The 26,707-nt window shown below is 43.7% G+C and overlaps 1 protein-coding gene, 2 long non-coding RNA genes and 1 pseudogene across 5 annotated transcripts; 2 read left to right on the forward strand and 2 right to left on the reverse strand.

The window, feature by feature from the left end:
• The first annotated feature begins 6,389 nt into the window (after window positions 1–6,389).
• LOC125512197 (disease resistance protein Pik-2-like) lies at window positions 6,390–13,590 on the forward strand. Of its 2 annotated transcripts, none has more exons than XM_048677280.1 (5): window positions 6,390–6,691; window positions 6,754–8,202; window positions 8,295–8,390; window positions 8,998–9,747; window positions 11,702–13,590. In XM_048677280.1, exons 2-5 carry the CDS (start codon window positions 7,156–7,158, stop codon window positions 13,427–13,429), a joined length of 3,621 nt encoding a protein of 1,206 aa, XP_048533237.1. In that variant the 5' UTR covers window positions 6,390–6,691; window positions 6,754–7,155; the 3' UTR covers window positions 13,430–13,590. The 2 variants fall into 2 exon arrangements, with proteins under 2 accessions (XP_048533237.1, XP_048533236.1); XM_048677279.1 differs by having other exon boundaries at window positions 6,766–8,202.
• LOC125512198 lies at window positions 8,399–15,601 on the reverse strand. Its single transcript, XR_007285241.1, has 4 exons — window positions 15,465–15,601; window positions 9,315–9,469; window positions 9,146–9,206; window positions 8,399–9,032 (listed from the first exon to the last, which is right to left on the reverse strand). It is a non-coding gene; the product is annotated as an uncharacterized LOC125512198 (long non-coding RNA).
• A 3,660-nt stretch (window positions 15,602–19,261) lies between these two features.
• On the forward strand, window positions 19,262–21,401 carry LOC125515839 (annotated as a pseudogene).
• A 469-nt stretch (window positions 21,402–21,870) lies between these two features.
• On the reverse strand, window positions 21,871–25,435 carry LOC125515840. Of its 2 annotated transcripts, none has more exons than XR_007287142.1 (2): window positions 25,276–25,435; window positions 21,871–24,786 (listed from the first exon to the last, which is right to left on the reverse strand). It is a non-coding gene; the product is annotated as an uncharacterized LOC125515840 (long non-coding RNA). The 2 variants fall into 2 exon arrangements; XR_007287143.1 differs by having other exon boundaries at window positions 25,110–25,435.
• Between the last annotated feature and the right edge of the window lie 1,272 nt (window positions 25,436–26,707).

Genomic DNA, 26,707 nt, shown 5'->3' on the forward strand with positions numbered 1-26,707 from the left:
TCCGGTGAGAACGTCCGGCCAGGTGAATCAGAGACCGAAGCAATGGCTCAGACCGCCGCACAATATGTCAAAGATTAATGTTGATGCAGCAGTTGCAGAGAGACGCGGCGTGGGTACCATTGCAACAATAGCAAGAGATGAATTTGGAGCGTTCTTGGGGTCCTCAACGTTGGGCTTCACAGCGATCACCAACCCTACCACCCTAGAAGCTTTGGCAGTAAGGGAGGCACTAGCTTTGTCGGAAGATCTCCAACTACAGTCAATCCATGTTGCCTCCGATTGCAAGGAGGTGATAGACAACATAAAGGAGAAGAACTGAGCGGAATATGACGCGATTGTGCATGAAATCATAGCCTACTCTAGCAATTTTATTTCTTGTAATTTCGTTCATAAGTTTAGGAGCTCCAATGTGGAGGCTCACAATTTAGCAAAGCATGCTTTGAAGCTCGGGGTCGGCCGCCGTGTGTGGTTAGGTCACTCCGGAAACCTCTCTTTCGTCCCGGTTCAACTGGTGACGACGTAATAAATCTTTGCGAATTGTCTAAAAAAAGCAATATCAATTTTTTTTTTCTGAACCATTAGCGCAGGAAACATACAATGTGCACTCGAAATTTCTGTGCAACCGGTGACCAGATGTCAAAAACACATGTTGCAGGTTCTCAAATTTCTGAAATTAATTGGGACCAGATATGCATGTGGCATGTTGCAAAATTTAAATCACAAGTTCAACTCACAGCTCGAGAAACCAATATAACAAATTCAGCTGTGACAATGTCAGCGTGCACAATTCATGGTCCACTTAGAAATGTGAACTATTCATAACATGATTTGTACTTACTGTTTTGCCAAGTTGTGAATCAAGTCTATAACTAAAATTTTACAGCACAAAATATGTATATTGTGCCGGTGTACTAACTTGTTTTCATAAAGAAAAATCTGAACGTTTTATCACGAGCTTTTAGCGTGTGTCAGTTGCACAAGAACTCCGGATGCAGATAGTGCTCTTTGGTGTACACCATGCTTAAGATTCTGCTTTCTTGGTCGTTTCCTCACTCTGCTGGTTAGTGCAATGTGACACTTGTAGATAACTGTGCTTCACTCCTTTTGTTGTGCACTGCTTTGCAGTTTGTTCAGGCTAAACAACTGTGCATGCATTTGCTTTCTTTGAAAACGTAACTAACAGAGGTCCCTAGGGCTGTTTTGTTCATTCTGATTAGCCCTACTTGTCTTCATTTTCATCGTTTTCATAAATCGGTTTGGAGATATATGTTTTCAATGCAGCATGCACGAGATGTGCCTTGAAAATTGTAGTAAAAAAACTGTGAGCTTTTGGCTCTGTCATGGTACTTTCATGTGCTTTGCTCCTTTTCTATGAGCAAGATGCAAAATTTAAAAAGGTACACTTGCCGCCCATCCAGAAAAAGCCAGAGGGACAAATACACGGATAGAGAGTGGGTGTGCGTCGGTCGCAGCGCGCAGGCTTAGATTGGTCAAGAGCGTGGATCCAAGCTCGGTTGATGCGAAGAGATGCTAGATCGGGGCATTCTATTGGCCATTTGCCTCAACCTCGGGTGATGCAAAAAGATGCTCACTGGGCTGCTGAGAAAGGCCATGCCCTCCCCCGTCGTTTCACACTTGAAAGCGAATGCATGAATACTTCTCTAGTAGTTTCTTGATTTGTGCCCCAAAAAAGTAATTTTCTGATGGTTTTGTTGGTAAGATTTACAACGCGAGATATGTGATGATGTGGTACATAGAGAGCATAATGTTTTTTTTCGAATAGAGGAATAATGTTGTACTCACATAAACCGAAAAGTGACCTGCTCACGAGCTCATATGCACCCTCGATGAACAGTAAATTCAAAACAAATGGTACAAAAAATCTAATTTTTTTGTCAAAAAACATTGACAGATGTTCTACATGTGTGAAAAGTTTCACGGAGAAAAGATGTTCCACAATGCTCCCATAAAAAAGACAAAATAGGTGCTCAAAAATGCTTCCAAAAAACAGACCTTTTGGAGCTTCAATTTTTTAGGGAGCATTTTGGAATGTTGTTTCTTCATGAAAATTTGCTCACATGTTGAGAATTCATCAATCTTTGTTCCAAAAAATGCAAATTGCTTTGATTGTTTTACTATGTTTTGATTTTACTGTTCATGAGGGTGCATATGGGTTCACGAGCAGAAATTTCATGTCCCACATAAACCTACAACTCTTCCACATGCTACAAGATGCAAAGAGAAAGCATTCCATCACCTCCTATACATGACCTATGTGCGCTCTATTAGAGTAGTTATATGATAGTTTGTTAGTTGATGTTGATGAGATGGATAATTTTGAAATAGAGCGATGAGAAGAGAAAATATATAGTGTATTTAAGCTAAATGAAGAAAATAATTTTTGGGTGGCAAAGGAGTGAGGTGAAATGGTCTCTAGGATGAACAGCAAATACATACAAAACTAATAATGTGACAAATTCTGGAAAAGATATATAATGTGTCATGCTTTCTAGTTGCTTGTATATTTTGACTAAAAACACATTTGTGCTCTGAGAAACAAAGCATGCTCGAAAAAAGTTTTAAGCTCTAAATTAGTTTTTCCATTCTTTTGCCATGAAGTTTTTTTCAAGCAAACAAAATGCCTGTATTTTTTTAAAGCAGGATTTTTAATTAAAAATCATATTTTTACTACAGTTTCAAAATTAGTTTTTGCACAAAGGGGTAGTGATACTCGCTGCCCATAGGAAAAGCCAGTGAGATAAAAACAAGTAGGTCAAGAATGGGTGCACATCGTCGGAGCACGCACACCTCATACTAGGGCTCAATCAGTGAGAACAGATACTTTGGGGCCTGCTGCTAGCGGGGGACAAGTGTCACGCTCAACGAGATTAATAAACATGTCATCACATGATGGGAACTTCTTTATTTTTGGTGTGCACATGGATCCTCTCTCAGTGGCTAGAATACATTTATTTTCGGCTTTGTTGTTCATAATAATAACTATTTTTGCCCACGCAAAAATAACTATTTTTGTAGATGTTAATAATATTATAACACGTTATTCAAAAATCATATTCCATTTTGTATATGGTCTGTTAATACATATTTGCACACCTAGTTTTAAAAATAGCATATTGAAATTAATACACACGTGTTTGAAGTAGGCAGGGAGAAGATAGAATATAGGGTGTGAAGCAAATTTTCATGGTTGCGTGTCAAATACTGATTTCTATATTCTCTAAGCTATTGTTTTTAACCAAGTACAGTATTGTGTTCAAGACACAACTTCAACCATCAACTTTTCTATTGTAAAAGACATGTTCATAAAACCCACCAATATATATATATATATATATATATATATAGTCCAATTTTTTTCAAAGTTAATGAAAAGACAATTTTAATAATAATAATAATAATAATACAGTAGACAGTTAAAATGTTGGAACTTTCATTTTATCCACATCTATAATGAATACTCTTGCATAATCACGTGGATTACGAGTGAGGTGATTTGGAGCTCGGGCTCCAGTGAGCCCACAATTAAAAATATATTCATAAGATTAAAAAACTGAAAAAACACATGTGTTATATATATATATATATATATAAGTATTATACATATGCTATTACACACCCACAAATATGTCATTTTTTTTGTGCAATCATGTAAATAAACATGTATTAGATGACAATTTATGAGTACATAGATTACATCCATGTGTACATGTCTATTTTTTTCAAGAATTTTTTGGGACTTCAATAATCCATTTTTGCATATTTTTCGCAAATTGAGCTCACCGTATCCCGGGATCCAAAACACATTTCTAACTTTCTAAGTGATTACATGTGGCCTGTAGTTGACATGTAGTTAGTATAAAACTCGTACAAAGGCGTATGGTCGGCACTTTGGAATAAAATTCGTTAACCACACATCCACCCCTCACCTGTAGAAGATCACTTAGTAGAGATAAATTTTTTTACCCAACGGCAAAACTTTACGATACATATAGCTTTCCATTTCGCATAAGTTTTTCCTTCCAATTGTGGTCAGATGTTCTGGACATCTACAAGAGCATAGGTTTTTTCATGTGTATGCATGTATCATATATTACCCCGCAAAAAAAGAGATATATAAGAGATAAAGAGTATCATATATAGTAGTTTAGACAATTAGCCATCTTCATAAATTCAGTCATTATTGGACATCAACTCTCGTACAAAATGTACCTCTTAAATAGTCAGCAGATTGGTATTGCCATGTGAACAGGGATACCCGAAAAGTGCAAATGGAGAACTGGCTCCATGGATCCCGGCACTCAAATGCCAGTTTTATACATTCATAAACAAACTGAAAAAATTGTGCATACACACACATATATACTACGTAGATGTTTTCAAGGATCATATACTGCGTACATCGGTACATGTGCGCTTTTATAACGAAAATGGGCTCTTTTTGTTGTTGGGTTGGATTTTTTTTGCGTGTGTATCTTACAAATCACAATATATTCAAATGAAATTTTACAGCTCCATAGTGAATATGTATAAGTTTTCACATAGTTTTTTCAATTTTCTTGAAACTTGAAAATCTATTGTTTTAGTTATTTGAAATAACATGCTCCAGACTTCCAAAATTCCGCACTCCGCAAATATGTGATTATATGTTTAAATTTCTTGCACGCATCGTGTGCTTTGCAAATTCCGTGATCCGGATAATCCCCAAGTAGTTGATATTTGTTTTTTTATTGAATTTATGATTCAAATTAATCTCTTTACACATATTTGTTTTCTACTCCCTCTGTTCTTAAATATAAGTCTTTTTAGATATTTCAGTACAAACTACATATGAAACATATGGATGTATATAGACATATTTTAGAGCATCTACAGCCGGACTTGACAAATCCGGCCCTTCAAACGCCCGGGAATGACGACGCCTCATATCTCATGTCCGGAATCCACATATCTCAAATCTGAACTCTCAAATACATGCACGTCCATCATAAACAACAATGTCGCATGTAATAACAAATGTTGGTACCAAAAATACATAGTTCATACACAAAATTTATTTTAAGTGCACAACTCAAGCATTAGCTATTTGGTTTCCATTGTGGGTCTACATATGCTCCACAAAATCATTGAGTAGTTGTGCGTACACCTAATGGTCTCGAAGATTTTGATGCATCTGTGGAAAGTTCATAAGTTGATTTGCATTTTGATCTTTCAAAATTTGAACTTGTTCTCTGGGCGCTTGGAAATCATTGGTTTGGCAACACCATCACTCTCATCCTCGATAAATCATATCGTGCAAAATAACACAACATGTCATCAACTGCCACAAAGTTTCCAACCCCACATCATTGAAGCTCCACGAACAATTCCTTTTCAGCCTTAAGTAATCATTGTGTGCCTCTACTCACTCCATAATGCGCAATACAATGGTGCGAAAACGGCGATGAACCCATGGATCATTCGGGAAAGTTCGGTTAGGAGCAAAGTAGTCCTGTGCAGTAGCCGTGCTTCGGACACCCTATCCTGATTGATCAGTCTTCTTCCTTTGATTGAGCCCTTCAACTTGAGAATATTCTCCACCTGGCCGGTCCATTTCCTCTTGCATGCTCATGAGCATGATTATGTCCACTTCTTCGCTCGAATCCGACGAATCGAAGAACTCATCTTGAATCATTTGATCAAGCTCCATCGGTCTATACTCCTCGCCCGACTAATGATCGGAATTCATCATTTTCCTTGCAAAAAAAAACCCCGGTTTGGAACACATAGAGTGCAAGAAGCAGCCCGAGAGTTGCCGGATGTACAGCGACGGTGTCCGGGCTGGTGACGACGTCCTCGGCGGCGAGAACGGAGAGAGGACTGTTCTGTCGATGCTGGCGACGCAGAGGCTTGGAACGGCTACGGAGCAATGGGGGCGGCGGAGCTGCGAGACGTCCGTCATGGAGGAGGAAGAAGAGAGGAGAGAGCAAATGGATCTCATAGGTCGAGGGGGTGGATTTGTGGTGGGGTAGGGTTGTCGGGTCTGACGTGGCGGACGCGCCCGGACGCCCCATATCCGCCCCATATTTGGACTGAATATGAGGCGTTTGAGGCGCCCGCGGCCCAGGTGGTTTTTTGTGACCGGTCAGTGTTCGGGTTGTCTGCCCGGTCGTTTGAAGCGGCTTTGAGACGTCCGACTATAGATGCTTTTAGAGTGTAGATTCACTCATTTTGCTCTATATGTAGTCTCTATTTGAATCTCTAAAACGATTTATATTTAAAAACGGAGGGTGTAGGATTTAGCTGTATTCAAATTTCTGAAGTACCGTCTCTAATCAAATAGTTGGTACTGATCTCCAACCCCAAGCCCTGAAAGTCACAATGAAAACTGAAGAGGCTAAACATACGCTTCCGCGCTATGAAAGCGTAAGACCTAGGTGCGCTTCCGCCGTAACCATCACTTCCCCCAAATCCCTTCTGCTCCTTCGACGGTACGGCGGCGGCGACGGCGGAGCCTGGCGGCGGGTCGCGATGGCATTCGATCGACGGGCTAGCGAGGTCGGATTGCGACGGGCGCGGCTACGGTGGTTGGGTCGCGGCAGGGCACGGCGGCGCGGCTACGGTGCGTTACCTACGGAGCAGAACACCTCCGCAGTGAGTGGTCGCAGTCTCCGGCGAGCTCCCCGCAGTGAAGGTACAACCTAGTAGTTTAATTTAGTTGCATTTCTCTGCCTCACGGTGTTGTCGCCAACCTAGTTTAATCACCAGATCTGTATACGCCCTCAAGCAAAATACTATAGACGACAACAGTAAGTGGGCGACAACTCTGCAGTAAAAGATTGAGCCTCCTCCAGCTGGGGTCAGTCGCTGCGTCAAATGTGCTCGCTGTAATCAAGAAGCCATACTCGTTTGTTTAATCACAAGTTCAGATTCAGACCCGGCCATGTAACTAGATTAGTTCAGATTCAGATTCAGAACCAAGTGCACATGATGGTGCCTCGAGCCTTGTAATGAAGACAAGAAAAATGCCAACTTGACACAAAGCTTGTAGCTGGAATGGGTTCACCTTACTAATCCACATGCCCTTACCAGCTGCTAGCTACACTCACATCTGCCAATAGCACCACCACCTACACATCACAGTGAGAAAGTAGAGCCATGGAGGCGACGGGGGTGAGCTTGGGGAAGGCCGCGCTGGGCGGTGCACTGGGCTATGCCACGTCCAAGGCGGCGGAGGAAATCGCGCTGCAGCTCGGTGTCGAGCGCGATGTGAACTTCATCAGGGACGAGCTGCAGATGATGCAGTCGTTCCTGATGACGGCTGACGAGGAGCAGAGCCAGAACAAGGTGCTCACCACCTGGGTGAAACAGATTGGGGTCCTGGCCTACAAAGTAGAGGACAGCCTCATGGATTTTGGCCTTCATTCGGAGAAAAAACCATTTTTGGGGTGCATCCCCCGCAACCCAGGTGAGCGACGCCGCATCGCCAAGGAGGTGAAGGAGCTGAGGGCCGAGGTGGAGGACGTGAGTAACAGGAACCTGCGCTATCGCCTCATCAAGGATAGCTCCAGCTACAAGTCTACCGTGGCAGAGGAGCAGGCCAGCATTGCCACTGCAGCGATGTTTGCTGCTGTGGAACATGATTCATCATCAAAAGTGGACCTCCACCAGTTGATTACCAGCAATAACGTGGAACTTAGGGTGATCGCCATGTGGGGAACTAGCGGTGATCTTGGGAAGACGTCCGCCATCCAGGAGGTTTATGATGATCCAAAGGTATTGAAAAGGTTTGGATTCTGTGCTTGGATTAGGTTGATGCATCCCTTCAATCCACAAGAGTTCCTCCACAGCTTGGTAAGGCAATTTTATGAAAATTCACATGATGACTCTGGAAAGGCAGACCAAGAAACAAGCATCGGCGCTAATGTTCTTGTCAAGATGGAGAACATGGATCAAAGGGATTTAGTGCGTGTGTTTAATGCGCTGTTGTGTAGCAATAGCTACCTGATTGTAATTGATGACCTATCCACAATAGTGGAGTGGCATAGCATTAAGAAATACTTCCCCGACAACAAGAAACAAAGTAGAATTGTTGTTTCCACGCAGCAAGCTGAAATTGCAAGCTTGTGCACAGAGAAACCGTACCAAGTTTCAGAGTTCAAGCAGTTGTCCTGTGATCAAACTATTTATTTGTTCCACAAGAAGGTAAGTCTGTTTCTTGCGTTGTTTTGTTATAGACTTGTTTATTTCTTATTACGGATGATTGATTCTTCTTTTCATTTCACGTCTGATTGCAGAATTCAGTGGGACAGGTTAACATGGGCACTGTTAGTGTAGCAATGGTGGACAACAATGATGAAGCAAAGGCTGCTACTGTGGAGGAGAAACTGAAGGTGGGACTCCAGCACTGATTGAAAAATCGAAATTCAAATCTTGAATTCCATATCCATAGATTATATTTGGGATGTATAAATGTTCACTAGTGTTTTCTTTTCAGCCACACACACGCGCACAACATAGCAATCTAGCTTTAGTAGCCTAAACAACTGTGTACGAACGAGCCAATCTTGGTGCTCAAACATCAGAATTTGAGGGAAAGAAAACTGAGACATACCTCCTAGTATCGCGAATTAAAAAAAACCATTATTTTTAAAAGTTGAACCAAGGATATATATGAAGTTAGATAATTTGTTGGGCATAGAGCTCTCACTAAAATTGGCAAACATATGTGTATGAATGAGCTAATCCTGGTGCTCAAACTTATTTAACAAACTTTAAAGTTAGAGGGAAATACAGCTGAGACATGCGTCTTCGTATAATGCACACTAATTGAAAAACATATTGTGCTTTAAAGTTGAGTAAGGATGAACACATTGTACATGGACTTAGATAATCTGTTGGGCATACTACTCTCACAAAAAGTGTGCACCTGAAAATCCTCAACATTTAACTCTGAGCAAAAGTACATAAATTTTCATAGATCTGTTCTTTTTTGTTTAGGTTAAGCGAGCATCATGTTCCGCCGAGCCAATTTCCTACAGCAACAAAGTTACTACAAGTGAGACAAACACAACATTGCCCAGCGATGAAATACAGGAGGAAGACCAAGAACCTAACATTGCAGGTGAAGACAAAATTTGTAATTCACCTGCTAGAAAGAAGTATGATCGCAGTAGGACACTGGCACTGGCACTTGCTGATGAATTCCTCTGTGGGCGAGAAACAGAGAAATTTTTTCTTATCAAATTAGTTGGCCAGCCAGACAACAAGTGTTGTACGGTGATCTCAGTTTGGGGAATGGGAGGTCTTGGGAAAACCTCTCTTGTTCGAAGCATCTACCGGAGCCAAGAACTTGGTGGCTGGAAGCGTGCTTGGGCCACTGCATTGCGTCCTTTTAAGCCAGAAGTACTTCTTAGAGATTTGGCTTTGCAGCTTCAGAATACTATCCAAGAAGATCCGGTTGGAGCAACAACTGGGGCACAGAAGAAAAGCATATCAGTGATGAATCTTCAAGAGTTGAAGGAGGAACTAGCTCGGGTACTAAAAATGAAAAGGTGCCTTGTTGTTCTTGATGATATATTGTCCACCTCTGAGTGGGAGTTGGTCAAATCGTGTTTGTATAATGCTGGAAGGATCATAGTCACCACAAGAGAAAACGGTATTGCCAAACATTGTTCAGTAGAGGACAAGAACAGGTACCATCTTGGTGGTCTGAAAGAGGATGCTGCACTTGACCTCTTAAAAAAGAAGGTAATTTTAGAACTAGTAGCCCTTTTTCCCTTTCATATAGTTTTTGCTTCACATTTCGTTACTCTTACCTCATGTAACATTATATTTTTCTCTCAATCTGCAATTTAGAAGTATAAAAGGTGACGTCTTCTTTGAAAAAAATATGTTTAAACTCTAATAATCTTGTACGTGCGTAATTTTAGATCTAGGAAAATGTCCATTATATCTAGGAACATATTAGATCTGGACCGTCTTGCTAAATTTCAGGAAGGTGCCGTGGTGGGCTTGTGTGACTGGGCAGCGGGCTTGGATGCTACAAGCGGAGCCTCCGTACACGCGGTATGTTGGGGCCTCCGCAGGGTGGTGGGGTGGTGATGGCCAGCAGCTGACATGTTTGTCGGTGCTATCGGGATTCTGCCGCTCTAGTTGTCTTAGGTTCGAGCGGAGGCCAGGACAACATCAAGCTTGTTGCTGTGCTCATGTGAGCCACAGTTGGTGTTTCTCTGGGTCTGCGGGGCATCGTTTAGCTTGCAAGTGCATGCGCATATATCATGTGTAGGTATTTGTGGCTTCGTGTGGCAAGGGAGTGAATGTTGAGGAACTTGTGCCATGTTGTCCCACCAACGTTGCTCAGACGCTTGTCTTGGCTGGTGTCTGAGTGTGTCAGGGTTCGTAGACGATGACCATGCTTTGGCTAGCATGGTTTGTCTGCATCACGAGGCAATGGTCAGACAATATCTGGTGACTTGGAAGTTCACTGCAATAGCTGTAGGGTGGAGATGCAATAGCTAGGTTGCCAGCCACAGTTTGTGGTACAATAAATGTGCCGATCTTTCTTGTGTGCTGCGTGGGCCTGCCAGGGCTTCCTCACTGTGTGTCACACCCTATTTGTCCTACTTGGTGGGAGGAGGGTTCACCTTGGGTGTGGCAGGTGCGAATTTGTCAATAGTGTGAGGAGGTAATTCACTGTTGTTAATGAGCCACCATTTTCTCAAGTTGGCATGGCCTAGCTCTACCCTTCTTGCTATATTCTCTCTCCCTATGACAGGTTTTAGCCGGTCTGTTGTAGCAGGTGTAAGGCATTAAGGTTATCATTGGTTTGGTGGAGTGTCTGTTGCAATGAGCGTCTAGTGGTTACCGGTTCTCAGCTGTTGTCCTTTCTGTTGATGTTTGTTTGTAATGGCGTAGGCTTATTCTTGTAAATTGTTCCTTTTTTAGCAATGTAGCAAGACCAAAGATTTGCAATCTCTTGAACAAAGTTTCATAAAAAAATTGCAGTTTGTGTGCAAGCAAGTTTGTGCCCTCAATTTTTTTCCACATGGCACAGAAATGCAACGAAGTTTTTTGTTGAGATTGTAATTAGGTAGGTCCTTGGAGCAATCAACTACATTCTTTCTTGCCCTGGGAAACGTTGTTGTAAAATTCTGCTTCCTTGAGTTAATTGCAGCGTCAAATGTTCTCACCATAGTCAAGGAGTTATATCTGTTTGTTTAATGGAAACCATCAAAGTAGCTAAATTACTTTGTTATGAGTGTTAATGGACGCCATCGAAATTGCAGCTAAAGTAGCAATTTTTTTCCTTCAAATTTATTTTTCATTTCACGGGCAAAATTTTTGTACCTTTTAGATTTTTTTGTGAAGTACATTAATAGTTTTTTTTACCCAAAGCATGTTATTGTAGGTGAACATTTCAATAGTAGCAGTATCTATGATTACAGTTTAGTGCACACCCAGGATACAAGGAAATTTCAATGCTTAGTGAATTCCCCATATGCTGAGAATTTTAGTTTTGTAAATGCTAAATCCATGGAGAGGATAGTTTTTCGTAAACATACCCTTAGGGCCAGGGCTTTGACTTCCATAAGGTAGAAGTGGAAACTAGGACAAACAAGCTAATGTTACTAAATATTCTTAATTTAGCAACAGTAATATTTTAATCCAAATAGTTAACTTTTTCAAATTACGTCCGTTGCAGGTATTCAAGGACAATAGTGAAAAAACAGATTTAGTCCCAGCTATGATGGAGCAAGCAAGACTTATCCTGCAGAAATGTGATGGACTTCCTCTTGCAATATCCACTATCGGTGGATTCCTAGCCACTAAACCAAAAAATGCTATTGAATGGAAGAAGATGAGTGATGGTATTAACACTGAATTGGAGATAAATTCTGAACTTAGGACAATAAAGACAATTCTTATGAGGAGCTACGATGGTTTGCCATACCATCTGAAGTCTGCTTTCTTATACTTATCTATATTTCAAGAAGACCAGAGAATTAGGTGGGGTCGCTTGGTGAGGCGGTGGACTGCAGAGGGTTATTCAAGGGATATGCATGGCATGATTGCAATTGAACTTTGTCGGAGGTACTTTGATGAGCTCTTGGATAGGAGTATGATCCTGCCAGGTGAAGGGACAGACCGATACAGTCAGAAAATCAATTCTTGCCAACTTCATGATATGATCCGTGAAATATGCATATCAAAGGCTAGGGAGGAAAACCTTGTTTTGACGCTGGAGGAAGGATGTTGTTTGAGTGACACACAAGGTGCAATACGCCATCTTGTCATTGGCAGCAACTGGAAAAGGGATAAAGATGTGCTGGAGAGCAAGCTAGACTTGTCACATGTACGGTCATTGACTGTGTTTGGAGAGTGGAGATCATTTTTCATCTCCGACAATATGAGGTTTGTGCGAGTGCTTGACTTAGAGGACACACTAGGGTTAAGAGATCATCATCTTGATCAAATTGGGCAGCTCCGTCACCTCAAGTACCTTTCTCTTCGAGGATGTTGCAGGATTTTATGCCTGCCTAATTCCTTCCAGAATTTGAGGCACCTCGAAACACTGGATGTTAGAGGTACACATATATCTGAGTTGCCAACAACAATCACCAATCTTCGGAAGCTACAGCACCTTCGGGCAGATTGTGATTGGGACCGTGAACATGGCGTTGTACTTCCTAAAGGGATTGGTAAATTGAAGGCCCTTCACTCACTAGGTTTCTTTGATGTTTCCGGGAGAAATGAAAATGCCACTATAAAAGAGTTTGGAGAGCTTACTCAGCTGCGAAAGCTTAAAGTGGGTGGTCTGAGCTGCAGAAACATCAGTGAGTTATGGTCTGCCATTGCTGGTCATAATCAACTTCAATCTTTGTCAGTTAAAATAAGTAACTCGGGTAAAGATTTGTTAGATGGCTGTTTGGGTGAAGATTTGTTGCCACCAAGCAGCCTCGAGAGCCTCGCTCTGCATGGCAAGCTGGTCAATGTAACAAAATGGATCCATACGCTTCAGAATCTCTCCAAGTTGGTGCTAAGGTTTAGCAGATTGGAGCAAGATGATGCCATACAAGTCATCGGGGTGCTACCAAATATAGTGGTACTACGCCTGCAGTCTGACTCGTTCAGGGGGACACAGCTCCATTTCCAGAGGTCATCTCTCCCTAGCCTCATGGTGCTGGATCTCTGTTGCTCAGAGAACCTCCAGTCGGTGCTGTTTGAAGAAGACACGATGCCCAAGCTTGAGCTGCTACATATTGGTGTGTGCCGGAAGCTGAAGGACATCTCCGGGCTGCCAGCCCTCAAAAGCCTCAAAGAAATTCAGTTGCCTAATGCTGGTACCTGGTATAACAGTAAAATATTTGAGGTGCAGAGGGAAGCGGTGGAGAGGCAGGTAGCGGAGCACGTGAGAGTGACTGAGTATTAAACTCTCCCTCCCTCCGTCTGGGTGTGTGTGTGTGTGTGTTTCCATCGGATTCTTATTCTCCTGTATTCTACCTACTATACATACAGTAGGACTAGTAATTGATGTACCTGTTGCAAAACTGGGTCACTGTAAGTCTGTAATGCAGCAGTGGTATGTAGGTATCCATGTGTCACAGACTAACGACAGGATGCATCCATGTGTATTCCTTTGTTGTACTCCGTCCGATGGGGAAAACTTGTCATCGTGGTAGTTTTTCGAACCCCCCAGCAAATTACCTACAAACACAGCGCTCCTCTGCTCCCCCGCTCCTCTCCCGCGCCGGAGATCCCTTGCTCGGCTCCCCCACGCCGGAGCTCCCCCGCTCGCCCCACGCCTCCCCCGCAGCTTCCCTCTCCTTGTTCCCCTCATCCTTCACCATGGTGAACCACGACGAGGACAAGGCTCAGTTTTTCCCCCCTCCGGCTCTCCGATCTGCTTGTGCCACTCGCTTTCCCGGGGCTGCTTCTGCCGGTATTCAGGTGAGGAGCTCGTCTTCTGCAGCCTCCATCCACCTCGCGTCCGCGTCCCCGTCCCCTCCCTCCCAGGGCCCTCCGCCGCCAGTAGTCGGAGATGGAGCTGCATGGAGGACGCCTCGTGAGGAGGAGCGGGAGGACGTCGCCGTGAGGAGGAGCTGGACGCTGCCGTCACCCAACTTCCCCCACCACCACCACCACCACAACGCCGACGCCGTGAGGTGAGCTAGTGCTGAACATTCTTGCTATAGGTGCATCATGCTGTACTAGATGAACTTGTGACTATCCTGTTGTTGATGAACTCGTGAGTATCCTGCTGTAGCCTGTAGATGCATTAGTTGTTGATCCATGATGACATTCTGCAGACATTTTCTTACCGAAACCCAAACAGCGAAAACCACTAATATATCAGGGCCATACTCTCTCACAGACGCATTTTTGCAAGTTTTTTGTTTGCAATAGGTCATATAGTCCACCGAGACATTGCAGGTTACTGAATTTGGCTCTCTCACTCTGCTTTTGACTGAATTAGTGCATCAAGTGATGTCACACTCCACTGCTCCACCCTGCTACTGACTGAACTGGTTTTGAGCTCACTAACTGATGCCCCTCGCTCACTCACTGCTCTCAGGGAGGCTGTGTGGCGCCGAGCGGATGTATGGTGAGGTCTTCGTAATGGTGTCAAGTCACCCTATGTTAAATCTGGGACTGTGAAGTCCATTTACACTGTCAAAAATCCCGGACTGTTTTCAGAGTTGCTACAACTATGGAATTTTCAGTTTGACAAAACTGTTTAAACTGAAAATAAATGTGTCATCCATAGACACACTTTTCTTTTCTTGTATTCCAATCACACCCTATGGTGACCTTGGTTCAGCCAAGAACATGTGGTGATAGATGTGTCCTCTTGTTTGTCAAAAATTTAGTCAAAAGTTTGCTTTACTGAATGCAATTTGTCCTATTTTGTCTGAACTTGGTTCAGCCAGGAAAATGTACTCCATTCTTACTGAAACTTACTGAACTAACAACAGGAGCAGGCAAAATAGAGCTGCAGCCAAGCTAACAAGAACCAATCTAAAGTTCTGAAGCTTACTGAATCAAGATGCAAGAAGATGAGGATGGAACCAAGCTATACTCCATTTTTATTTACTGAATCTGAAGTTCTGAAACTTATCGAATCGTATCTAATGCAGTTTTCAAGTCTAGTTAGTCAACCCACTCCATTAATTCTGAGCTTAGACTGAACATTTGGTTACTCCAATTAATCCAAGTTACTCCAATTAATCCAAATTACAGCCACCACTCCAAATTACAGTCACTATATAGGAAAGACAATTCAGTTTTACACGCTCCTCAAATTATAGAACAAACATCCAATTAATCCAACTGGATGATCCACTGGTGCTCTAATTCAAATCAATTTCACATCAGTCTGATCTACAATGATGCTGCCATGATGTTATCCAAACAATCTCACATCAATTTGTCCATATGGCAGCAATTTCAGGGCGGGGCGCTGGTACCTTCAACAGCAGCACAGCCGGGGTCGCCTGGACGAAGAAGAAGAAGATTGTGGCCGTCTGGACAAAGTTCGGGAGCTGCACCACCACTAGCAGAAGTAGCAGAGGCGTAGGAAGACGGAAACAGCAGAAGAGGCCGGAGTGGCGGAAGACAGCGTGCCGGCGGCCGAAGCGGACGGCGCAGGCCCTGCGAGCGGCGGTGGTCACCTCTGTGGCAGCTGCGCAGGTGGGCGGCGGTGCTGGTGACGCGATCAGGACGACAAGGAGGTGCCGCCCGTCAGCCGTGCAGCCGCCGCCCGTCGAGGTGTCACCGCAGAGGAGCAGCAGGGGTGCAAGTTGGCAGCTGCGGCGCAGGAGTGGCGCAAGCTGAGCCCTACGACGGCTGGGGCGCGCGGTGCCCGCCGGCGACTGGGGGTGGAAGACGGGTTGATTGGCAAGAGAATTAAAAGGATAAGGGTTTTTTTTTTGCAAAATTGGAAATGAACTAAGCTGAGGACAAGTTTTCCCGGACGGAGGGAGCAGTAGTAGCATGCATCGAATGCGGTAGTGCACCGTATGCAGATTGCAGCCAGAACAGGATGATGCATCTGAAGCCGAAAAAGAAAAGGGCAACTTGCTCTGTTCCAAAAGAAGAGGAAGAATACATCAGTCGGTAACACATGTAGTGCCGCAGCTTCAAGATTATCCATTTAGGCGCACAACAGATTAGCCATGTAGTATAATTCAGTAATTAAGGCGCAATTGACAGAGTGACACGACTCTCTCACAGCCATCTCATTGTATGAACCAGGCAGGTCATAAGAAATATTATTCACTTCATATTGAGTGTAGGAAGGTAATTACTATGGATGTATGCCGATATAGGTAGGATTAGAGCCTGGAGCAATACCTCATGCTCTAACAGTACATGTTCGGTAATCAGGCCTTTGCATCATTACTCTACCAACAGGAGTTTTTAAGGATTCCAAAGGTGTCCATAGTACATTCTCTTCTATTTTAGGTATGGACAATATGTTGCAATTTTTTCTTTCATTTGTCTCTGTCATAAGTCAGAGGTGAAACTGTGGTGGCTAGGCAATATTAAAGGAATTTAATTTGCTTCTTGGTAGTTTCTGCAGATCCGTGGATCTGTATATTCCAATACTGCACAACGTTATGTACATATAATGTTCTATTTAAAAGCCTGCCATATTGTAATGTTAAGAACCTACTGTGGACTTCAATGCGGGCGACCTGTCCCAGTTGTAGCTATGCAGCACCACCACGCTGTCTTCAAATAGCGTTCGCATTCCCTGGTTGTAGTAGCTGCTGACCAACAAAACTCTACAACATTGAAGCAGAGCAAGCAACAGAGAGATATCGTCCTCACAGACCTGTTCCTTTTTTCTTAAGAAGATAAACACCAGCATAGTACTCCGAACTACAGTACATAACAGTTCCAGAACTAATGACTGAATCTTGGATATTGACTACTGTTATGACCGGCCAGGTCTATGGCCGCAGGGGGCCCACTGGGCAGGCTTAGGCCTCAAGTTATCTTAGTTTTATTTTCAGATTATGGTTATATATACAAGTTGTAAGACTATTTCGAGAATTAAGCAATAAGACTATTCTATTGCCCGGCTCCCAGAGGAGCCGGAACCCTAACCCTAGCCGCCTCCTTCCTGCGCCGCCGCTGCCCAACCGCAAGGACGGCGCCTCGCCGCCGGCCGCCGCGCTCCCCCCTCGCCCAACTCCCTCCTTCCCCTACACCCTACACCCTACGCCCTAGGCAGGGCCGAACCCTAGCTCCTAACAACTACACATGAATGACAACCAAACAACTGTCAGCAGCACAGCCCAGAGAAAAAGCAGAGGTTTGACTCAAAAGAGAAAAAGATACATGCATGTATGTATCTTTGTTCTCGACATTCAATATAATTTCACCACTGTTCATCTAGTGGTAACTCCCAGGTTTATAATTCTGTGATTTTTCAATTCACTTTTCCTTCCGAGCAATATGCATTTTTCGTTTTTACAACCCACTGCATTTAGCACACCATCGTACCTAATGCAGTTTTCAGGTTCAGTTAGTATTATTCACTGCTTTCCGCTACGACATCATCTGACATTCCAGCTAGAAATGGATGCTGGTTGGCTATTGTGCACTTGTGCTCTGCTAACTGAAGCCAATAAAAGGACAGCGGGAAGCCGGGAACAAAGAATGACAGAGTCTATTTATTCAAACTTAGGTATGGTGCAGTCCCTGTGAAGCACTGAACTTAAGTGGCAGCTCCCATGTTTACATTTACAAACCTGTGAGCTGACATTTATTTATTTATTTTCATTTATTTATTTTCCTTTTTTTAATTAATGTATTTCGTTAATAAAAAAACATAAAGTGGGGTATGGATGTCACTCGGCCGAATACAGCAGGATAGTAATGGCTCAGCAGTGGTATCACTTCCTTTGTTGCCCTGTCAGCTTTGGAGGGTTTGGCCGGTTCGCTTGTGGTGACAACATCAACATGTAATGTGATACGGTACCATGCATACACGTTGCAGCTGGAATCGGATCATACCTGAAGCCAAGAATGGGAAACTTCATCTGGATAGCACAGCACAGGAGCTGAGAATCCATCTCCTGCCCACAAGCGGCAGGCTTACAGCAGCAAAGAAGAACAGTGTAGTACATAATAGATGTATTACTGCATGCAGCTTCAGGATGCTGTGAGATTAGTCATAACAGATGTATTGTATGGGTACGACTGCTTCAAGACTCTGCTTGCGTGGCTCACTGGCTGCGTCAGCAATTCCTCACGCTCTAATTTCATTAGACACCCATATAGTTAAAGATGGCAAAATATGTTTATTAACTTCACAATTCACAAACTTCCCTTGACTCTGAATCCTCGAAGCCAGGCCATCCCAGCAACAATAGGTAAAGTAGCATTTCAGTGCGAGAAAATAGTGTGAACCTTCACATGACTGAAACATCCAAGTATCGAATAACAGAAACTTTGTCAATTCAGCCATATAAGCATGGGAATAATATGTATGTCAAAAAAAGCATGAAAAGAGGGTTATGACTGAAACTTCAGAAGCTGATAACAAAGGGCTTTCTTGGAAAAAAAACAGGGCTGAAACACTAAATAAATGATTGAAACAGTGGAAGAGGAACATGTGAAAGAGGAGGAATACACTTTAAGACATTGGAAGTGTAAACAACCAACCCCCAAGTACGCTTTGCTTCACTCTATTGTCTATTCTGGCATCGCATTAACGTTAATGTAGTGGTCAGTCACCCACCCCTCAAATCAGAAATCGGTTCCTCGATTGGTGTGATAAAGCAAAAAGCATCAACCACTTGGACATTTTAATCCCACTGCTTTGTTCTCGCCAGTCGCCACTGAGTTTAATTTCACAACTCAACTTTTCTCGGGTGGTAACTCTTAGGTTTACAAATCTTTGACTTTGCATGCATTTCTCTTTTCCTTAGAGCAATAGGCGTTCCCTATTTCTGCAACTCACTGAATTTAGGCACCTCATGGAGTCGAATGCTCCATCTGCAACTCCAAGTTTATGAGTCTTCACTCGTCGATTTTCGTTTCAGCGCATCAACCTTACAATACACACACTGCAGCTGGCAACAGATGCTTTTTGTTGGGTCCATGACACTCTGTTCTTAGTCCTCGAGCCTTGAAGGGGAACCTCATATCCATCCAAATATGCCAAATGGTGATGCTTCGTGGGTCACTCCCTTAGCAGCATAGGAGCGCCCCCCCCCCCCCCCCCCCCCCCCCCCCCCCCCCACCCCCCTCCACCTGCGAGTTGGCTTATGTCGTATAGATTTGTTTAGTTGCCATGGTGCCCGCTCAGTTCTCCTCGTGTGACAATAATGACGATACTAAGTGGTGGTTATTGTTCTTCTGTTGAAGTCGGAGCTTCCTTTTTCATCGTAGGTCACAAAATTGCCACTACTATGGGGTTCTTTGCATTTTTCTCAAAAGTGAATCCATTGTTGTTGTCCTGGTGTCGATGTTTGTCGTTTCTTCAATGTGTGTCCAGGTCTGGGTTTTCCCTGTGCCGTTGTAACCGGGAGTGGTTTTTCGTCAACATTTTCCTTATTAAGCAGCTAACTCTCTACCATCGCGGAACTTTCGTCTCTTGTCGGCCCAAAAAAATCGTCATGAATTATGTTTGTTCGATATTCTAGTTGTGGAACAATTTTTTTAACTGTCGTGGAACAATTTTTGTCAGTTCCATACTGTGAAAACAATCTTGGGAAGTTATTTTGGGCTCTGGTGTTGTGTGGTTGGAAATAGACCGTTGGATGTTATTTGAGTGGCAGGGATTGAATGGAGCTCAGCCAAGTTCAGTTCATTTCAGAACATCCAACGCCACTCGAATTCCCCACCGCCGCCGCCGCCGCCCGCCGTCGCGGCGTCATGCTCCTCCTCCGACAGCGCGTCCTCTCCCATCTCCTCTCCGGCGCGCCCTCTCCTTCCACCTCCCCACTCCTCTCCCTCCACCGCCTCCTCTCCACCACCGCCGCGCCCGCCGTTTCCACCAACCCTAGCTTCGCCGTGGAGGAGTACCTCGTCTCCACCTGCGGCCTCACCCGTGCCCAGGTACTCAAGGCCTCCGCCAGGCTCTCCCACCTCAAGTCCCCCGCCAACCCCGACGCCGTCCTCTCCTTCCTCTCCGGCGCTGATGTCGCGGCCGTCGTCGCCAAGGACCCGCGGTTCCTCTGCGCCAAAGTGGAGACAACCCTGGCCCCAATCGTCGACGGGCTCACCGGCCTCGGACTGTCGCGTTCTGAAATCGCGCGACTCGTCTCGCTCGCCCCGTGCAAATTGAGCCATAGATCCGTCGTCTCCAAGGTAGAGTATTACCTGCCGCTCTTCGGCTCCATCGACAACTTGCTCCGGCCCCTCAAACACGGCTCCGGCTTCCTCGGCTCCCACCTCGAGAGGGTGGTCAAGCCCAATGTCAATCTCCTAGCATAGTGCGGGCTAGCTGTTTGTGATATTGCCAAGCTGTTCATCCGTGAGCCAAGGATGATTAGCGCCAAACCAGGGCGTGTCCTGGCGATGGTTGCGTGCACAGAACGTCTAGGTGTGCCCCGTGGCTCTGGAATGTTCAGGCAAGCGCTGCACACCGTCTCATGCTTCAGCGAGGACAAGATCGCTGCCAAAGTGGACTACTTGAAGAGGACACTTAGGTGGTCAGATACCGAGGTTGGCATTGCTGTGTCCAAGGCTCCGGTTTTGCTGACAAGATCAAATGGCGTGCTGCAGCGTATGTCAGACTTCCTAATCTCTGAGGTGGGATTGGAGCCGGCCTACATTGCTCGTCGCCCTGCTATGCTCACTTACAGCCTGGAGGGACGGCTCAGGCCCCGCTACTATGTTATGAGGTTTCTTAAGGAAAGTGGATTGCTAAATCATGACAGGGACTACTATAGTATGGTGGTGGTCGGCGAGAAGGTATTTGTCGAGAAGTTCATATGCCCTCAGAAGCAAGCTGCACCACACCTTGCTGAAGACTATGCAGCTGCTTGCACAGGGCAGGTGCCTGCTACATTCACATTTACGTGAACCAAGAAGTAGGAAAATGGATTGCTAGAGCGCGAGTGGAGCTACTATTCAGCAGTCTTGGTGACAAAAGAAGATTTTCATGGAAAAGTTTGTATGCCCTCACGAGGAAGCTGCCCCCACCTCGCGGAAGACTATGCTGCCACTTGTAGGGAAGTGCCTTCTAATTTCAGAATTACATGACCAAGAACGGGCCATGAGAATTTGTAACTGCGTACGGCGCAAAAAAGTTCACCCTGTGTGTAGTGAGCTGGTAATCTCTGTCTGTGTGCCTGAGTGGATGTTGGTTGTCTGCTATAGTATGTCAGATATACATGCCAATTTAGCGTCGCTAGTCCTGAATGAAACAGGTAATTTTATCGTGAGTCCTTCTATGTCCATTACATCATTCAGTAGAGAAGAAAGAATTATAGTACAATTAACCTGTCCATCGTGATGTCATATTGTCATGCATACTAGAACTAAAAGAGTGTGACATCAGGGCATTCTGCAAATGCTTTCAAATATATTAATGAAGAGTATATCTGCACGCCCTATATGTTTATGTTCTCAATTGCCATTGCAGCTTTCAATTTAATCCTGGGTCAATCTATCTTTCCATGAAAAAAGGTTCTCATTTTTGCCATGAAGATGATATGAAATCCCAAAATTAGCTGAATGTCTTTTTTCGTGGCAACAAATCTGGAATGAACGTGTTAGTCACTGCTGAGGTTGCAGTTTTGATCTATTCTGTTGGTTGCTTCCTCTAGTTCTTCTGAGCTGAAAGTCTTCATCCTTCCTGCAGTAGCTTTGTTTACAAGATATTAACTGTTGTGAAAGCAGGTCACTGTTTACTACTAATAGTTTGTATCAGTTTTTTCGTTTGTTTTTCTCTTATATTCTTGGATGGCCTACTGGCTGATACTTTTTCTAGGAGCATCTGATGTCAAAACTGAATAATTCAGTAGTTGGCCAGTAGCATTTTGTTGACAGCCTACCCATGTAGCACTACGTAACGGATATTTGTACCGGAGACACTTCTAACTGAAGCCAAAGAGTGAGAGAGTCCATTAATTCAGCACCGTGAAGTGGCAACTCCCAGATTTACATTTACAGCTCCATGAGTTGACATTCGTTCACTGTAGTATCAATAATCAAATTTGATACGGCACGATGCATACACATTATAACTGAAAATAGGAAATGGAAACTTTTTCTGTTTATTTTATCTGGACAGCACAGGGGCTGAGAGACAACCAGTGACTGATTTCGCCTTTCACGACGAACAGCGATGATGAGATGACCTACCTTACTTGGCTGCCAGAACAGCAAACAAGGGTGATTATTGCTTTAAATTAGAGGAGGTGATGCTCCATTTATAAGAGTGATTTGATTACTGCTTTTGGGATGCTTACTGTGAGTGCTACATATTTATACACCTAGGACTAGGTGTACGAGGAGAGCAAAAAGATGGACCGGTTCAGAAATCTTCAGATTTGGAATGTGAAAGATGATGGGCAGAGCTGGAATAGATTCAGAGTTGAGTGTATCCTTCTTTGCTGCCCAAGGTAGATGTCACCCTTACAAGTCTGAGCAATAAGAGGATCTGGATACCGAGTCTGAAAGAGCAAGCAGTAACCTGGGAGTTGCAATAGGAACATGCTGGTTGTTACTCTTAGAAAGCAGAGGAGGTACAGAGTTGGGAATCTGGTTTACAGTCTGCCCAAACGACACTGAAAAAGCTCTAAAGAGGTCCGTGAGGGCGATGACATAAAGCCCAACTCCGAGGTCGGCCCGGTTCACACCCCCAGGTTCCCTAAGACCAAGGAGGAAGGGTAGTGGCTGGTGGTCGGCGACAGCTCCACCAAGCAGCTGCTGGCGATCAAGAGGGTCACCCTCCAGAAGAGGGCCCGTGTGAAGCTCGAGTTGCAGGGAGGGGCAGGAAAGGCCCCTAAGAATGTACAACATGTGCGGTTGCACTGGCCTCCAATGTCCTAGGGCCCTCGTGTAGGCACATACAATAAAATACTTTGTAGGTACATACAATGAATACTTAATACTTCCTCCGTTTCAAAATAGATGACCCAACTTTGTACTAACTTTGTACTAAAGTTAGTACAAAGTTGAGTCATCTATTTTAGAACGAAGGGAGTATTTAAAAAACACTTATTAATGCAATGTAGCAAGTAGTATAATATCCAACAACATAAATTACAATCTAAAACGCTAACTAGCAACAATTCATGATGATAGGAATGAAGAAGTTGGACACCTATCTCCAAAACGAACGGAAATAAGTCTCCTAATGACACCATGAGCAGGACTAAGGCAAATGATCCACTAGGCGAGCTCTAGTAGTTAGTCATTGACTAAAGTGCGCTATATGTAAACATACGACCATAACATGTCCCAAACAGTTGCACCTTTGAGATTCTGCAACCTGACTTGAGAATTGAGTATCTACTCATGCTGCCTTTTTAGTGCGTGTGGTTCATCATGGCCTAGGCCAAGCTCATTGTGTTGTTCTTCATGATCGTATTTTTCATCGGCAACACGCCTCAGCTGCACACCTGATCCCAGGCTAACCCGACTACCACTATGAGGCTTTGTTATTTTGAGCATGTGGCCACCCGGCCGCATCCCTACCTCTACACCTCGTCGACGGGTGCCACCCATCAAGATGGTAGTCAAACTTTGGTTTCCTTGAGGTTAGAGTGAATCCATGGACCAAGTAAATAGAATGACGCCCTTGGGCCCTATGGTGGAGGCTCACACATGTGCGCGCCGCGCACACACAAACTATGCATATTAATCATCACATTATTAGTGAAAAAGTGTTGCATCCAAGAGCGTGCTAAATATAAATAAATCATTGAAATTCTAAACAAAATAAGACCCACAAGTTCATATTATAAAGCAATTTTACTTAGGATGCAAGTATCCCTTTATTATGAATGCTTTACAAGTTGTACTAAAGGTTGTCTTAGCTAGAGTGATATTATTTCAGTACCAAGTATATATCGTATACACATCATCAACATATTACTGAACCCATTGTAATATGTTACACACATTTGACCCAAAAAATGAATAAAGAAAACTGCAATTATTAGGTACCGAGCTCCTCATAAACATCTCATGAACTCGAGAATTTTCTATTTGCGTATATCTAATAATAAAGACCACTATGATGGTGTATTTGTATACCACACACTTTAAGGTATTTATTAAGATTGTTAACGACACACATGCATATACGCCGCATTAATACAAGCACAAAAAATCCAAGAAGACATGATATCTTCTAGTTTCTTATTTAATCATATTTATGTCAAATTGATTTAAATGTGTTTAAGGAGTATTTTATTGAGAAATGTAACTTCTATTATAAAATATTGTTAAAATTCACCATAATAATTAGCTATGATTGTAAGATGAAAAAAGTGTATTATAAACAAATATTAAAGTTTAGTATAAATAGTGATATTTATTTAACTCGCACCAAAGCCATATGTTTGGTTAAGACGATGACAACCATTTTCTATCTCGAAACTGAAGCAAGCTCAATGTTCCCACATCACTTGTTGTAAAGGATTGATAGTTCGGTAATGTTGGACAATGAAGAGAAGATGAAAATGACCTGGCGGACTACATAGATCAAGCGATGCGAAAGAATGTTTCGGAGCAGATTTCTGATATGGTGAGATGCAACGACTCACAACAAGCACCAACAACTGTTTTGCCATCTAGAATCTCATCCCTCCGAAGCACCTGCACAAGAAAACGTAAATTACAATGAGTACTGCCAGATCAGTATGATTTAAACCAAAATAATAATAGCATGCGGTAGGAGTTATAATTTTAATTGTAGTATCAGTAGAATATTAACATGGAAATAAAAAATTATTTGAAAGAAAAAAATATGCTACGCATAAGTTGTAATATTAGCATACAACACTGGCCATAGGCACGACATGAGGATATGGTGAATAGTTTCAGGGGCTTGGCAACAAAGAGGATAATGTGACTTGTGTTGAAGTCCATGATACTGCAATTGATTAGGTCTCAAGTTTCCAAATAAATTGATCTTTCACCTCGTCATTAAAGACCATGGTGCGGAGAACTTCCCAAAGTTGAGAAAACCTCTATCGCCTAGTCTAAAATAGCATCATGGACTTGGATCCCTCTTAAGCACAAATGGTCAGAGGCTTGGATCTATGAGTGTGTGATTAGGAAATTTACAATAGAATAGAGGGATACCATTGTCTTCCAGGAAAATAAATCCTCTTGTCTCTACAAGTGAAAGCAACAAAACTGAAAATTTCAGAGCATGTGTGGTTTGACTGGTTGGGGCGCGTGTCCGGGAGGTGGGCCGCTACGGCGGGCGCATGGTCGGGGAGGTGGGGCGCGGCGGCGGGCGCCATGGTGGTGGTGCGCGGCGGCGGGCGACCATGGCCGGGAGGTGGGGTGCGGCGGCGGGCGCCATGGTCGGGAGGTGGTGCGCGGCGGCGGGCGCCATGGCCGGGAGGTGGGGCGTGGCGGCGGGCGCCGTGGTCGGGAGGTTGTGCGCGGCGGCGGGCGCCATGGCCGGGAGGTGGGCGCGGTGGCAGGCGTGATGGCCGGCGGTTGGGTCGGGGGTGGCGCCGGTGGCTAGGTCGAGGTCGGCTACGGGGCCGATCTAGGGCTCAATTTAGGATAAGAGAAGAGATATGCACAGAATATTATTCTGTTACTAGTAACCGAATAGTCCATGTCTATATATGGTAATAGCACACGCATATATAGTATTGGAATTAATTGTCGTTACGGGCAGCCACAATTTGCACGTCTGCCCCGCCGCTCTTGTCTCTAAGCACAGTAAAAAAGAGGGCTCATGTGGTAACGTGATGAAAGCATTTACCGGCTCCCGTGCATATGTAATAATTTCAGTAAAGGTTCATGCAAGAAATAGTAACGGGATCAAAACCATTACTACCTTGTGACCAGTCAAAGTACCTGGTACATGCTAAAAGAAAAATATGGTATAAATTTTTATACCTTATAACGCAGCTCACATTTTTCATCTATAATATGTGTCCTCCTAGTTACACATGGTAATGAACCTTGGTAAATATAGTAATTGATTACGGGATGCATACAATGATTCACCGCTCTATCATATTTTTTCTTAATTGTCCTAGTTAAACACGCTAATCAACCTTGGAAAATATAGTAAATGTTTTAATTTGGTTACCAGATGCATGCAATGACACTATTTTTGTGTGTGTTGCTAACTAGACATGGTAATCAAATTTCAAAAATATAGTAATTGATTTAAATTGGTTACTGGATGCATGAATTGGTTCACCTCTCGCCACCATTTTCATTTTATTATATGTGTGTTTTTGTATACGTAGTTATAAACCATGTAAAATATAGTAACTTAACTAATTCAGCATAGTAATAAGCCACGTAAAATATAGTAAGGTAACTAATTCGGTTCCCATCTCGTAAAAGTGTACCTCTGAGATACCACTTTTGCTTTGCTAATTACGGCAGATTTTTTGCTTCGGCAGGGCTTGTTACCTATTACCACATTACGATGACTAGTTACGATGAATTAGTGGCCCGAGAACAAAAGGTGTGTGGTTGGGTGGTTTGGGATAATTAGTGCACCGATCGGTCGCTGTTTGGCAACTGCGCGGGCGGAGCG

The sequence above is a fragment of the Triticum urartu genome, chromosome 6, assembly GCF_003073215.2.
Source record: "Triticum urartu cultivar G1812 chromosome 6, Tu2.1, whole genome shotgun sequence".
Lineage (NCBI taxonomy): Eukaryota > Viridiplantae > Streptophyta > Magnoliopsida > Poales > Poaceae > Triticum > Triticum urartu.